The sequence below is a fragment of the Dromiciops gliroides genome, chromosome 4 (genome assembly GCF_019393635.1).
Source record: "Dromiciops gliroides isolate mDroGli1 chromosome 4, mDroGli1.pri, whole genome shotgun sequence".
Lineage (NCBI taxonomy): Eukaryota > Metazoa > Chordata > Mammalia > Microbiotheria > Microbiotheriidae > Dromiciops > Dromiciops gliroides.
The window spans coordinates 156,545,810-156,560,933 of record NC_057864.1 but is presented as its reverse complement, the minus strand read 5'-3'; the positions used below and the strand labels follow the sequence as shown (position 1 = coordinate 156,560,933).

Sequence of the window (15,124 nt, the reverse complement as noted above, 5' to 3'; positions counted from 1 at the left end):
GGGTGTCCGAAGGCAAGGGTCACCTCTTAACTGGGTGCTACTCTTCCTCATCCTAGTGGCACCAACAACATTTAACTTGCTCTGCAATGCAGCTGAGAGGGGGTGAAGCAGACCCCCCCAAGTTTGGGACAGGAAGACGCTTGGACTCGGATCTGAGCCCCGTTATCTTTGGGTACGGGAATTCGGGAAAGGGGGCGCATACTTCCTAGCTTTCAAGAGCATTTGCCGGGAAGTGGAAAAATTTGGACTCCGGGGTTCTTTTCCCCAGAGGTTAGGGCAGGAATGGGGTAGGAAAGTATTCCCAAGCTTTCCAACTCCTTTAAAGAATTTGCTTCCTCTTTAAATATTCACACTCTGTCTAGACTCTTCCTGCCCCACTCCAGGAAGAACAGGCAACCCAGCTCCCTTCTCGGGAACCCCCTCCACCCCCTCCCAGGAGCCCCAAGGCAGAAAAGACCCGGAGGTGGTAGGGGGAAGGGTCCTCACACCGGCGCCCCCCCCCTCCAGCGCCTTCAATGGTTCCGTCTTCTTTTCTTTCTCCTTCTTTGCTCCCCTTTTCTCTCGCGCTCTCTCTCTCCCTCGATCCTTGTTTCTGCGAGGTTGTAAGGTTTTGGTGGGTTTTTTTCTCTTTGAAGGGGAGGGGGAGGAGGAGGGTAATGTGGGAGGTGCCGTCGGAGGAAAAGTAGACGTCAGGAAGAGAGAAGGAGGGAGGGGAAGAGGAAAGAGAGGGAAAGAGACACCGAGACTGAGCGAGACAGAGACATCGAGAGACAAAGTCAAGACAGAAAGGGGGATTAGAGAGAAGCTGGGAGGAGAGAGAGAGAGAGAGAGAGAGAGAGAGAGAGAGAGAGAGAGAGAGAGAGAGAGAGAGAGAGAGAGGAGTGTGTGTGTGTGTGTGTGTGTGTGTGTGTGTGTGTGTGTGTGTGTGTGGAGGGGGCGGGGGCGAGCGGGGGGGCGGGCCCCAGGGCTCCCCCTCCTCCCCCCAGCCCTCTCCTCTCTCTCTCCCTCTCTCACTCGCCAACTCCGGGCCCCAGCCGCGGGCGGGCGGGCAGGCAGACGGCGGGCGGACAGCATGCTGAGCCTCCTTGTCTGGCTCCTCACTCTCTCCGACACTTTCTCCCAAGGTAAGGACCCCCGACCCCCCACCACAATCGATCCTTAGTTCCCTGACCCTACGCCTTCGCACCCCCTGACTTCCTCCTGCTGGGGGCAAGGGGCTGAGCACAAGAAGGGGTTCGCGAGAAAGATGGGGGAATAGTCCGGTTCCACCCTCCCCACTTTGCGCCCGGCTTAGGAATGGAGGTGGAGGTGGGAGAGGAAAGGCCACGAGGTGGGCAAGGTGGTGGAGGTCGTGGAGCATCAAGGGGAGGGGGCGAGCGGAGTGCAGAAGAAAGGGGATGAGTTTCCCTTTTGATTTCTCCAAGTTGCTTTCTCTGGCTATGCGGAGAGATGGGGCCCGGAGGACGAGAAGGTTTGGGGATCGTGGTGAGGGTGGGAGTAAAGAGCGGACAAAGTGATCCCTGCATCCCCCAGGGTTGGAGGACTTACACTTCATGAACCTGGAAACCGATCCTGAATGTGGCCAAAATCCTGGATGCCTGGGTCCTAGCTAAAGGCTCAAGGATTTTCTGTTGTCTGGGATTTTAGAGTATGGGAGGGGTCTTGCCCTTTGTGGGGTTGATTAACTCTGGAAACCCCCTTAGATGCAGAGCTGCCCCCTCCCTACTCCCGCTGGAGCCCTGGGAGTGGGGATGAAAATGGGGGTAGGGAGCTGGCTTGACCACGGTGGGGAGAGTTGTTGAGGAAGCTCCGGTTAATATCCCTGGGACAGAAATTGAGTATTTATTTATTTTGGTGGGAGGGGGTTGCCAGCCCCCTTTCCCCTTTTGCAGTTCTAGGGAGTGTTGGTGTTTGTTTAAATCTGACTTAGAAAATGAGTGAGAGGTGAGGGGGGTTACCCTGGAGTCTGTGGTCCTCACTAGAGGGCAGAGGAAGATGCTTATGACTTCTGTGGATTCTCTGGTCATAGGGGGTGGAGGTAGGAAGAGGGAAAGGGTGTCAGTGACCCTTCTTCGGGTAGCATCTGTAACTGGGACAAGGACCTGTGGAGTAGGGGGCCCAGCCCAATGGGTCTGGTTGTAGGGGACAAAACAGATCCACAGATCTGGACACGGTGAGACAGACAATGAGTCATACACATAGACACTGAGACATACAGACACACTGAGACACATACTCAGCCGAGCAGACAGATCCATACACGAAGAGGCAGATACAGAGTGCTAGAAAGATGCATAGAACCACGGGGCTAGACTGAGAATATAGAGTGACACTCGAACTTAAGACATAGACCCGCATAGAGACGGGCATAGATACATGCCGAGAGCCACATAGACACACAATGATACACATACACCAAGATACCCACATACTAACACTCATACATACCAATACATAGTCACATTCTGATTCTCCCTCCCAAGCCACATGTAGTCCATGAAATAGATACAAATAAACACATCAACAGATTTAGGCTTATACACACACACATATAGAACGACATCTATGGATACCCCCTTAAGAGAGAGACAAAGAGACCCAGACCTATAGATGTACATGCAGATACCTACAGAGACATGCAATACTCACACTGCAAAATGGAGGGGCTGATCTTTTATTTATTTATTTATTTATTTCTGGTGATGGAATTGGGGGAGGAGGGGACTGTAATCGCTAGACTAGGATGCTGGATTAGGGGTTTGCTCTGCCCACTGAGTTGCCTCTTAGGAGTGTTTATGTGTTTGCGGAGCGGAGTGTTCCTCCTTCCTAGTTCTGAAAACAAAAATTGGCTAGGCTTGGGCTGGGGGAGGCCTGATTCCCTGTTCTCCTTCCAAAGGGCATACGTTCCTCTCTCTCCCCACCCCCCTCTGGAGGGGAGAGGCAGCACATGGGTGGGGGTGGGGCTGGTGCTGAGGAGGAGAGGGAGACCAAGGCCAGAGCCAGAGCCCAGCCTGGCCAGTTAGCAAAAAGTTGGAAAGATGACTTAAGTTCTGACTTTGCTCAACCAGGCTGCTGAAGAGGGAGGGGACAGGCTGGGGGAGGAATGGTTGCCTGGGTCTGTGCTTAGGGGTTGTGGGGGAGGGGTTTATGTGCCATGGCCATTCCCCCCACCCCCCATACCAGCAACATGGATATGTCTGAGTCTCTAGGAACAAAAGCACAGCTTGCAAATAGGAAAGACATGTGGATTGCATCGAGGACGGAAATGGTCAGAAAGAGAAAAAGCACGTTTCTCTGTCTCTCTCTCTCTGTCTCTCTCCTTCCCTCCTTTCCCACTCCCCCTTCTTTCCTGGAAGGTGTATGGGGGGGGGGTGTATGTCTATAACTGTTTCTGTGTGTGTGGCCTCCATCACTACTACCCCCAAATAGGAGGCAAAGGCAACACCATATAAATGTGTTATGTGTTTTATTGTGGTATTGGGAAGGGAGTTTTTTTTTGGTGAGGGGGGAAAGCCAAATACAATTAAGGAAGAAGAGGGCTGTGGGCTCCTAGGGAGCTGTTGGGGTGGGGTGTATGTGTGTGTATGTGTGTTTGTAGGAGGTAATGGGGCATCAGGAATCGAAGGAGACAGTGGGGTGACAGATAACTTGGGTAAATTTAGAATTCAGAGCAATCCTCAGATTACTCTATCTCTGTCCTTAGGGGGAGAAGTCTGGTGTGGGAGGTTGGGCAGTGGGAGGGAAAAGGAATGGTGGGTTGCCAGGGGGTCCCTGTGGTGGGGACTGGGGGGATGGGGAGAGATGAAGAGACAGTAAGACGGGAGGGGAGAGGAGAAGGGGGCATACAACTGGGGGAGAAATAAAATTCGCATTTAAAAAATTTCAATGGGCTTCATCAATCTTCATTTTTCACTAAATAATTTTCTGTATCTTATCTAAATGAAAACCATTATCCTTCCCCCCGTTTCCATCATGCGCCGGCTCCTCAGACTGATTGCGCTGAAATTGAAATATGTAATTCATTTTCTGGGAGATTTTCTCACTCCCTGGTCTCAGGGAGGAGAAATTGAAAAAGAAAGATTAGAGCTAATCAGAGCAATGTGGGATGACAGGCTCGCTGGGGGCCGGAGCTACCTCCAAAGGGGAGGATGTGCCTGCCCCCCAGGACTCCGAGGGCTCTCTAGGCTGATGATGCTTTAGGGTGCTGGCTGTGGGGGAGAGTAGGGGGGGAGAAGGCCTGAGGGGATTCTGGAATCCCAGGATTCAACCCTTTATATGCTGTAGCATCCACAGGGAGGAAGGCAAGAGGGGTTCGGTGACCCTCTCCCCCCAACACAGCCCACTCTGACCATCCCAGCCTCTGATATGGGGTTGGGGCAGGATAGGAGGGAGACATAAAAGGAGACACACTCAATAATTAGGACTTTCTTGGCTTCTATTTCTGATCTGATTCTGTATCTTCCTCCTTCTCCCCTTTGCTGATGAGGCTTTTAGAGGCTAATCTTTAGGTCATTCATTGAACTGGACCTAGGCATATGTGGACAAGGAAGTAGTAGAAGATGTGCCCCTTCCCCCAACTCCCAACCCTGGTAGGCGTCTTTTTTTTTTTTTTCAGTGTGGCAAAGAAGTCTTTGGAATTTCTGTTCTCCTAGAGGGCTGTTTTTGTTTTTTGTTGGAGGGAGTTTAGGGGAAATCTTTTCTCTCCCTTCCTTTTGGATGTATATCCCACCTTATTCCAAGGCCTATTCTTATTGGGAAGGGGGGGGCCTCAATCCTCTGTGGGCCTCAGATTCTCACCCTTGGCCCCAGTTGTAGGTGACTGAATTGAGGGTTCACTGTGAGTAGAGACCATGTCCCTTCTTGCAGCCCACAGCACCTAATTGGGCACACCACAATACTTGTTAGTTGACAATTAATTGATTTGATCATTGACATCTCTGCCCTCTTTTGGTAACAGAATTCTCTTGCCTTTCCATTAAAGCACCTGAAGATATTGAGGTGACTGGATCCTTCCTACAGTTTGTGCCAAAGTACCCTTTCACCCTGTTACCACTAGGGAAGATCAGTCAGTCACTAAAGACTTATTGCTGTTTATTTAGTGCCTACAATGTTGCCTGGAAACTGTGCACCCAGGAATGGTCCTTAAGGTTTTGATAGACACAGAAAGGAAGGGAATGACCCTCTCAGAAAATGGACCATGAAAGGTCAAAGGATCATAGATGCTGAATTTGAAGGGACCTCAGGGAGGACTCAAGGATGGCAAAGTGAAGGAGGCTAAGGCTAGAGGAAAAGCTAGAACCTGTTTCTTTTCAACTGTCAGTTTTATAATAATTATAATGGCAATGATATAGTGTTTTAAGGTTTACAAAGTGCTTTACAAATGTTTGATTTTAGTGTCTGGGAAGAAGTCTAGATTCTGGCAGAGGTAGAGACCAGGTAACCCACTGCCTGCCCTGATGTAGATCCCTGAGCCACTGGGAGGACTCTAGGTCAACCCCCAATTCCTCCTCACCCCCACCCCAATTTACCCCATTGAACGCTCAGCTTCTAACTAGCCTGGCTTTGGCTGGGGGAAGACTGGGACTTATATTTACAAGGAGATTCACTCCTGTACCTCATGTAGAATATCACTGCCGAATTTGAAGTTATGATGCCAGCTGTAGTAGTTGAATGTGGGAGGCCAAGGGTCTCCTCTTCTTTGCCTTTAGCATGCACCCCACAACTGGAGTGGACTTTGCTGAGCCAATGGCTCTTTCTGCTAGTGTCCCTCTTCCCTTCAGTTCTGTCCCCCCCACACCCTGCTCTGCTCCCCAGACTCTGTCCCGCCCCCCCCAAAGTTTCCCCTTAGTCCCTGCCCTTCCCCATAATGTCTCCCTAGTCCTTACCTCTTTCTCCCAGTGTGCCCAGCTCTCTCTCCCATGTCACCTCAGCCCCCTGCCCAGTGCCAGTCTCTTTTTGTCTCCCCAGTACTAAATTGCTATGCGATACAAAGCATGTGAAAACAACCTTTGGGCATTCAGGGTGGGGGTGAGAACTTTAACCTCCTAAGTTTCTCTGTTGCCTATCATAGGAGTGTTTTTTTTCCCCAGGGCCTGGTTCTAGCTGGGGCCAGTGGACTGGGATGGGCAGTTCTAGAGCAAGGAGAAATTGTGCTCCCGTTATAGGCTTCTCTTCTTCTAAGTCCTGCCACCCTGGTCCCAGGCGGGAGGCATGGGGTATATTTCTTCCCCAAACTTCACTTCCTGACAATATCCTATGGCATAGGTCCTTGGGGAGAAAGGCCTTTCCCCTCCCCCAGGAATTCCCCTGCTATAAACCAGGGTTTGATAAAAGTTATCTTTATGGGTCTTGGAGTTGGATGGGGGCAGGGAGGAAGAGTTACAGTAAAAGGAATGAAATCCTGCCTCCTCTGCGGTAAGACCTGACATTGGGAAGGGAAAGGGGCATCTAGGAGTAAATGAGAGAAAAGGAACCCAGAACAGTAGGGTAGAGATCAAAAACTCCTCATTTTCCAGCTCTTTTGTTTCCTTGTTGCCCCAGGGCCTCCCTCCTTTCTGCCTATCCAATCTGCTGGGAATCTCAAAACAAAGGGACACCCCCTCTGTAGACAACCAGGTTCAGATGGAGTATATATCCCCGAGGTGCTGCTTCTGAGACAGTTAGGTGATACAGTGGATAGAGTTAGGTGTCTAGAATCAGGAAGACCTGAGTTCAAATCCTTCCACAAGCGATGTGACCTTGGGCAAGTCACTTAACATTTGTTTGCCTCAGTTTCCTCATATGTAAAATGGGAAAATAATAACAGCTACTTCCCATGATTTTTCACCGTGGTTACTCCAGTATATTTTTTTCCTTTTTTTTGGCGAAGCAATGAGGGTTAAGGGACTTGCCCAAGGTCACACAGCTAGTAAGTGTCAAGTATCTGAGGCTGGGATTTGAACTCAGTCCTCCTGAATCCAGGATCAGTGCTTTATCCACTGCGCCATCTAGCTGCCCCCCTTCCCATGATTTGGGGAGCATCAGTTGAGGTACAGTTTAATAGAGATCTTAGCACAGTGCCTGGTCCATAGTAGGTACTATGTAAATGTTATTAATTTCTTCCTCAATTCTCCAATTTGAAGATTCTAAGGAGCCCCTGAAGGAAGCCTTTAAGACTGTTATCCCTACCCTATAACACATATTTGAGCAAACCTACACACATACAAACACACACACACACACACACAACACCACACAGGTAAACAAGAGCATGGATAGCATCAAAGAATCATAGACTATTAGAACTTGGGAGGTACTTTGGAGATCATGTTCTCCTTTTACAGATAAGGAGCTTGAGGTCAGAGAGGTGAAGTTATCAGAGTTCACACAGCTAGTAAATAAAAGAACTGAGATGTGAATGCAGTTCTTCCAATGATGACGACTCAGCCATCCAGAAGAACTCCTGAGACCCGTCCTTGTTCAGGGTAGGACAAGACTGTGGGTGGGGGGGGGTGTGAGTGGAGAGAAGGGCACCTAGGACCAGTGGTTTTTCAAATGCATATGGGCCCACACATGCCATCTTACTACAAGCCTCTTCTGTATGCGATTACAGACTGTGTACTCCAGTGCCTTCATCCGGGGACATGCAAACCACCATGGTTTATCCCCCTGCACACCCAGGCATGCTTCTCTTATGGCTTCAGTGGGCAACAGAAAACTCCTTTGAGGGGACTTACCAGTCTTTGCCTTTCCGAGTCATCTGCACAGTCTTCATGCACAGGAAGGGAATGTGAATGTAGTGGGGGAACAGAACCACATGCAGGGGATGACCATGGGGATCACAGGTTGTAGGCCATCCAGTGGGTATTCGACACACTCCAACAATGTCACAGAAACACATGGAGTCCGTTAGGTGGTAAACCCTAGTGAGGGTCTATGAGACCAGTCTTGGGGCTAATTTCCCCCCAAACTTGGGACAGAAATAAGGCGACCACATATAGTTTTACACACCACAATTCAGAACTGCAGGAGTCCTTGCATCTAGCCCAACCCTCCTATTTGAAAGAAGAAAGATTTAGCCAAAGCGATTGGGCCCCCAGTGCTTCTGTGGCAGAGCTGAGACCAGAACCCAGGGTTCCCGATTCTCTTTCCGGGGGCTCTTCCCATCTGAGCATGATTCCATTGCTGGGTTGCCTTCAGATCTCCCACTGTGTGACCCCGGTCCCGTCTCAGCTGGGTGCCTCCGTTTTCCAGCTGTGATAGCTTCCCACCCCAGATACACAAGACAGTGAGCTATCGTTAAGTGCTTTGAGCTCTTGGGAGGAAGGCTGCTCTATCTGTGCCAGATGGGGCTGAAGATCACATTTTTCTTCCTTCTCTCTCCTGGCCCCCAACCCTCCAACCTCCGCCTTTTTTCCTTCTTCCACATTTAATTTCTCCAACGACTTTTATTAACCTCTGTCATCTCCAGGGGCTAGAGCTTCATCCCTCTCTGCTCTCTTCAAGCCCATTTAACAAAATTGTGATCGCATTGAAATAAATGTGTCTTCCAGCCAGCCAGCCTCCCTGGGATTAAAGGTCTTAAATCCAGGGGTGGAAATCTCTAGCTATTCCAGGCAAATTCAGTTAGTTTCTCTGTTGAGGCTATGGCTGCTGCTTCTTCATTCATCTTGGGCAAGGATGGGAAGTCAGGCTCGAGTGGGAGTAGCCTTGGGAAATGACAGTTGGTTAGGAGAGTCCTTTAGAGAGGGGCAGGTGGAAAGCATACCCCACAAGGCAATGGGGCCTCAGCTTAAATGCTTATAGAGAAGTCTCTTATCTTTGGAAAGTAGGTAGAGAAGTGCACAAGTGGTTAGCTCTTAGGTGTTGAGCCCAGTGACCCAGCCCGAAAGGCATTTGCCCCACTTGCCCCTGAGTTGTCCCCATACTACTCAAAGAGAGAATGCCAGGATAGTTGGTGATTCTTGAGGATTTTCCTCTAAGCTTTTTCATTTCTAGAACCCTGGCAAAATGAGGGAGCGGAAGCCCAGAGAGGATACGAAATGGGAGGGACGCTGGCCACTAGTGCGATAATAGGCAGTGTGGTCTGGTGGAGAGATTCTTGAGCTGTTCTTTTTTGTTTGTTTTTGGTTTTGGTTTTGGAGGGGCAACGAGGGTTAAGTGACTTGCCCAGGATCACATAGCTAATTAAGTGTCAAGTGTCTGAGGCCTGGTTTGAACTGAGGTCCTCCTGAATCCAGGGCTGGTGCTTTATCTACTGCACCACCTAGCTGCCCCATGTTTGTGTGTGTGTGTTGGATTTGGTTTTTTTGTTTATTTGTTTGTTTTTTGGTAAATGAAGTTATTCTACTAACACCATTTTGGGGGATGTGGCAGTGAGGGTTAAATGACTTGCCCAGGGTCACACAGCTAGTAAGTATCAAGTCTCTGAGGCTGAATTTGAACTCAGGTCCTTCTGAATCCAGGGCCAGTACTTTATCCACTGCGCCACCTAGCTGCCCCCTAGCACTATTCTTTGCCTCTGCTCCTGTGTGAGTCAACAAGGTGCAACTGTGCATAGGGCGTCATATTCAGAGTCAGGAAGACTTCAAAGCCAATCTGATCTCAGACGCTTATTAGCAGTGTGACCTTGAACAAGTCAGTTTACTTCTCTGTGCCTCAGTTTCCTCATCTGTAAAATTGAGATAATAATAGCACTTTCCCAGGATTATTGAGAGGATCAAATTCATTAACATATGTAAGGTACCTTTCAAAACTTAAAGAGTTATATAAATGCTGGCTATTATTTTCTTGGGTTAATGATATCATCTCTCTGGGCCTCACTTTCTTCACTTTAAAACCAGGCTGTTGGACTGTCATTCTATGGTCCCATGACTCAGTTTCAGTCCCTGTTCTTGACCTGATATATAATTTGGGGACAAATCACTTAATCAGTCAATCAACAAATCGAGTCTACTATATTTCAGTCATTTTGTCAAGTATTGGGGAGAAAAAAAGACAAAGTGAAAACAGCCTCTGCCCTCAAAACCCTTACATTCCAATGGAAGAGACAACATATAAACAAGTAAGTGCGGGTACGTACAATGAATACAAGGACTGTTAATGACGAATTATAAAGTGCATGAAAGAGAAGAATGTGTAAGAAAACTAGAAAGGGGGAGGAAGGAACCAGGTTATAAAGGGCTTGAAATAGAAATCATTGGAGTTTATATTTTTATTTTTTGGTGAGGCAATTGGGGTTAAGTGACTTGCCCAGGGTCACACAGCTAGTAAGTGTTAAGTGTCTGAGGCCAGATTTGAACTCAGGTACTCCTGAATCCAGGGCCGGTGCTCTATCCACTACGTCACCTAGCTGCCCCAAGGAATTTATATTTAATCCTAGAGATAATGGGGGTCAGTAGAATGCACTGAAAAGAGGTAGGGGGCAGTGATATGGTCAGACCTTCAATTCAGGTTTGTTTTTGGCAGCTCTGTTAAGGATACGTTGAGGTGGGGCGAGGCTTGAGGTAGAGGGGCCAAATAGAATGTTACTGCAATTGTGCAGATGAGAGGTGATAAGGACTGGAATTGGAACATTGGCTATGTGAGTAGAGAGAAGGGGATCTATGTGAGACATGTTGTGGAAATAGAAACAAGATTTGGCCACTCTGGGCCTACTTGGGGTGAGAGAGAGTGAGAAGCTGAGTATGACACCGAGGTGACTGGAGGATGGAGGTGCTCTCATTAGCCTCTTCTTCTGTAAAAAAAAAAAAAGGGCATGGGAAGCAAATGGCATATTAGTTGACTATTTACTCTTTGCCTTAGAATTGTTCTAGGCACTATATGAGGAGAGTACCAGGACACAGTATATGACATATAACAGGGTCCCTAACCTCAAGGAGCTCACAAGCTTGGTAGGGTGATGGCATGAACAAAAGCAAAACTGATAGGTAATAATGTAAGGCAGGGTATATATATGACAATTCATAGGACTTTTGAGCTTTAAGGAACCTTTACATTCAAGGTCTAACCCTTCCATTTTACAGATTAAGAAACTGAGGCCCACAGGCAACATAAATGAATAAGTAAGGGAATTGGGACTCAAAATGAGCACTTCTGAATCAAGCCTAGTTTTGGTTGTTTTTTTTTTCCAATATACTACAGTGCCTTTTTATAAATGCCTTATTATCGTCAGTTAAGTAGCACTTAACCGTCAACACCAGTCAGCATTTGAGAAGAGACATTCCTGCTGTCTTGGAATTGTTGGAAGACTTCCTGGAGGAAGAATTTGGGCTTTTTGCCTTTGTTTGTATTTTCTGAATTTAGCACAGTGCCTGGCATGTGGTAAATGCTTAATAAATGCTTGTTGATTGATTGATTGATTGATTGATTGGTTAGTTTATTGTACTTTGAAGGATGACTTGGATTTGAATAGTTGGAGGGAAAAGGAAGAGCATTCCAGGAGGGGAAACTGATAAAACTAAGGAGGCAGGAATGTATGTATGTGTGCATGCATGTGTATATGTACATGTGCGTATATCTGTGTATATATGCATTCACATATACACACACACATACATATATCTGGCATGCTTGGGGAACAGTGAGTAGATCAATCTGGCTGGAGCAAACACTCTGCATAAGGGAGTGAGCACATCACTAATAAGAGATTAGTTTGGAAGATATGTGGGACCCAGATACTGGAGAGTCTTGAATGACTCGTTAAGGAGTTTGGACTTTATCCTGTAGGCAATGGGAACCCATGGCTAGTTTTTGACAAAGGGAGTGACATAATGAAAGCTCTTGATAAGATTTGTTCCTTTCCCCACCCCATTGTAAAACTTTCACCTGCCAGCAAGCCCAAGAAACAACTGAGGTAAAGAGATGTCCAGGGCTTGATGGAGTCGTTACGAATGGGAATCAAAAGAATCTGGGCTCTAGTCTTGTCATCATCACTAACTAGATGTGTGACTCTGGGCAAGATTAAGAAAAACTGGCATTTATATAGACATCTAGGTGGGGGAGCGGATTGAGGGCCAGGCCTGGGATCAGGAAGACCTGAGTTCAGATCTGAACTCATATACTATCTGTGAGAACCTGGACAAGTCACTAAACCTGTTGGCCTCAGTTTCTCCATCTGTAAAAAAGGATGCTAGAAACAGCTCCCCCCTTGTTGTGAGAAGCTAATGAGATATTTGTAATGTGTTTTGCAGATCTTAAAGTGCTATATAAATGTTAGCTAGTATTATTTATTATTGCTGTTATCATTAGTGCATACCACAAAGTACAATATGATGTCTTTTAATAAAGCTTTTTTTTTTTTTTTTGGTGAGGCAATTGGGGTTAAGTGACTTGCCCAGGGTCACACAGCTAGTAAGTGTCAAGTGTCTGAGGCCAGATTTGAACTTAGGTCCTCCTGACTCCAGGGCCGGTACCCTATCCACTGCGCCACCTAGCTGCCCCCAATATGATGTCTTTTGATCCTCAAAACCATCTAGTGATGAACAAATTGTAGTTCAGAGCCATCTCAGTGGTTGCAGTTACTAAATGTCAGAGAAAACCGAGAAGGTAAGGAACCTTCTCAGAGTCATGCAGGTAGTATCAATCAATCAATCAACATTTATTAAGCACTTACTATGTGCCAGGCAACTGTGCTAAGTACTGAAGATACAAAAAGAGAAAATACAGTCCCTGTCCTCTCTTGTTGTTTGGTCATCTTTCAGTCATATTTGACTCTTCTTGACCCTCTTTGGGGTTTTCTTGGCAGACAAAACAGTGATTTGCCATTTCCTTCTCCAGCTCATTTTATAGGAGAGGAAACTAAAGCAAATAGGGTGAAATGGCTTGCCCAGGGTCACAGAGCTAGTAGGTGTCTGAGGCCAGATTTGAACTCAGAAAGATGAGTCCTCCTGACTCCAAGCCTGGCACTCTATCCACTTTGCCACCTAGCTATCCATGGTCTGCTCTCTAGGAGTTTATAATCTAATGGGTTGTAGATATGTACCAGAAGCAGAATTTGAACCCAAGCCTTGGCTTTGAGACCAGCTTTCTATCCATTATACCACACAGTATTTCTTACAAATGAGGAAAGGGATTAAATGCAAGGTATGAGGGAATGGCATGGATGGAAACACTAACTCTTAGATATGGGATGGGGAGGAGGAGGTGGTGGTGCCTGAGATGGAGGGATTAAAGTCAAGGAGGGGAGGGGTACTGAGTGTCAGTAATGCAAAGAGGGGGATACAAAGGATGACTGGAACTTAGTACAAGGGAGAGAAAGGATTAATTATGGGGGAGGGGGTGTAAAGAAGTGCCAGGAACTGGGAGACCAGGTACCAGAGATTTTTGTAGCCATCGGAAGGGATGGGGACACTAAGTGCCACAGAGGAAGAAGCTAAGGACTAGGGCCAGGGAACCAAGTTTGGGGAATTGAGTGACAGTTTATCTTTCCCAGGGGCAGGATTCTCAAAGGCTGAGGCCTCAGAAGTGCAATCCTATTTCCGAATGGCCCCCTCTGATAATGCCCAGCTTTGCCCCTCCAGATGCTCTGGATGAAGGAGCTGAGGACATCAGGCTCCCAAAGATTTGATTCTCTTGAACAAAGGCAGGTCAGATAAAGCTTCTCCTTCCTAGATCTCCTAGCCCCTATGTCCAGTACACGTACACACACACACATACACACACACACACACACACACACACACACACACACACACACACACACACACACACCCCTGACAAATTCCCTGACTTCACCCATGGAGCGCCAATGGCTCCAATTTCTAAATTAACTTTGTCCTTGTAATCAGCTTAGCTGAGGATTTTTTTCCCCCATCTCTGCCTCCTTCCTGAATTCTCCCAGGAAGGGCCTGGGGCTCTCCTCACTCCATTACCCAGCATTGTCAAGCCACAAGATGCTTTTAACTGCATCTTCCCATTCCTCCCTTAACTGGGAGGTTATTAACAGTAAAGGGGCTGAGAAGGGTAGAAGAGCAGGGGCCTTCAGGGGAGGATGTACTCCAAGGAGCCAGGAGGCACAGACAGACACAGCAGAGCCTATGAAAGAGAAATTGTTTCTCTCTTTATCCCTTTCTGTCTCTCATTCTCCTTCTCCCCCCTTCTCTTTCTCTATTGTCGTCACCACCATCACCATCATATCATCAAGCCTGACCCTTCTCATTTTACACATGAGGAAACAACTGAGGTCCTAAGAGTGGAAGTGACTTCTCCAAGGTCACACAGGTCCTAGATAACAGAGCAAGGACCATAACCCATCTTCTCCGATTCCAAATCCAGTGCTCTTTCTACTCTGCTGTGCTACTTAACTTGATCAGTTTCTTGGGAGCAATGCTGATTGAGTATAGTGATTCGCCAGGGTAACCCAGGTAGTAAGTAACTGAGGCTGAATTGGAACTCAGGTCTTCCTGACTCCCAAGTTGAGCACTCTAATTACTAAGCCACTAACAGAGACTTCCTTGATATTCTCCTTACTCTAAAACTCCCAAGATGATTTCTGTTGTTCCATCATTTCAGTTGTGCCCAACTCTTCCATGACCCCATTTGGGTTTTTCTAGGCAAAGATACTGGAGTTGTTTGCCATTTCCGTCTCCAACTCATTTTACAGATGAGGAAATTGAGGTGAACAGGAGTAAGTGACTTTCCCAGGGTCACACAGCTAGTAAGTTTCTGAGACTAGATTTGAACTCAGGTCTTCCTGACTCCAGACCTGGGACTCTATCCACTGTGCCACCTAGCTGCCCAAGATGATTTTTAGTTCATCCAGATCACAGGATGCCTGTGATAGAATCTAGAAAACTAACCAGCATGTTATATATTGTGGAAAGGTCATTGGCTATCAAGATACCTGGGTCCCAATCCCACCTCTGATCCTTACTACCTGTGTGACCTACTTGGGGCTTCTTTCCTCATCCACAACATCTCAGAGTTATACCTCATGGCCTCTGAAATGACATCTGGTTCTAGATCTGTGATCCTTTGGTCTACATATATATCAGGACTGACCTTCCCCTTAGGCCATTTTGGTTCCTGACTGATGTTAGGGAAATTCCTCAACTGGTCAGAATGGTACAGAGAAAAAAAGCTCTGAATTTATAATCAATTGATACCATAGTAGATAGAGGACTTGTCCTGCAGTTAGGACAAATTC

At 47.3% G+C, this 15,124-nt stretch overlaps 1 protein-coding gene across 1 annotated transcript in view; it reads left to right on the top strand.

Moving 5' to 3' along the window:
* The first annotated feature begins 1,029 nt into the window (after window positions 1–1,029).
* The window catches only part of KIRREL1 (kirre like nephrin family adhesion molecule 1), a 163,928-nt gene continuing 149,833 nt past the window's right edge, over window positions 1,030–15,124 (top strand). Inside the window, exon 1 of the mRNA XM_043963055.1 lies at window positions 1,030–1,124. Coding sequence (XP_043818990.1) covers window positions 1,073–1,124 — 52 coding nt within the window. The 5' untranslated portion in view covers window positions 1,030–1,072. The remainder of the gene's footprint in view (window positions 1,125–15,124) is intronic.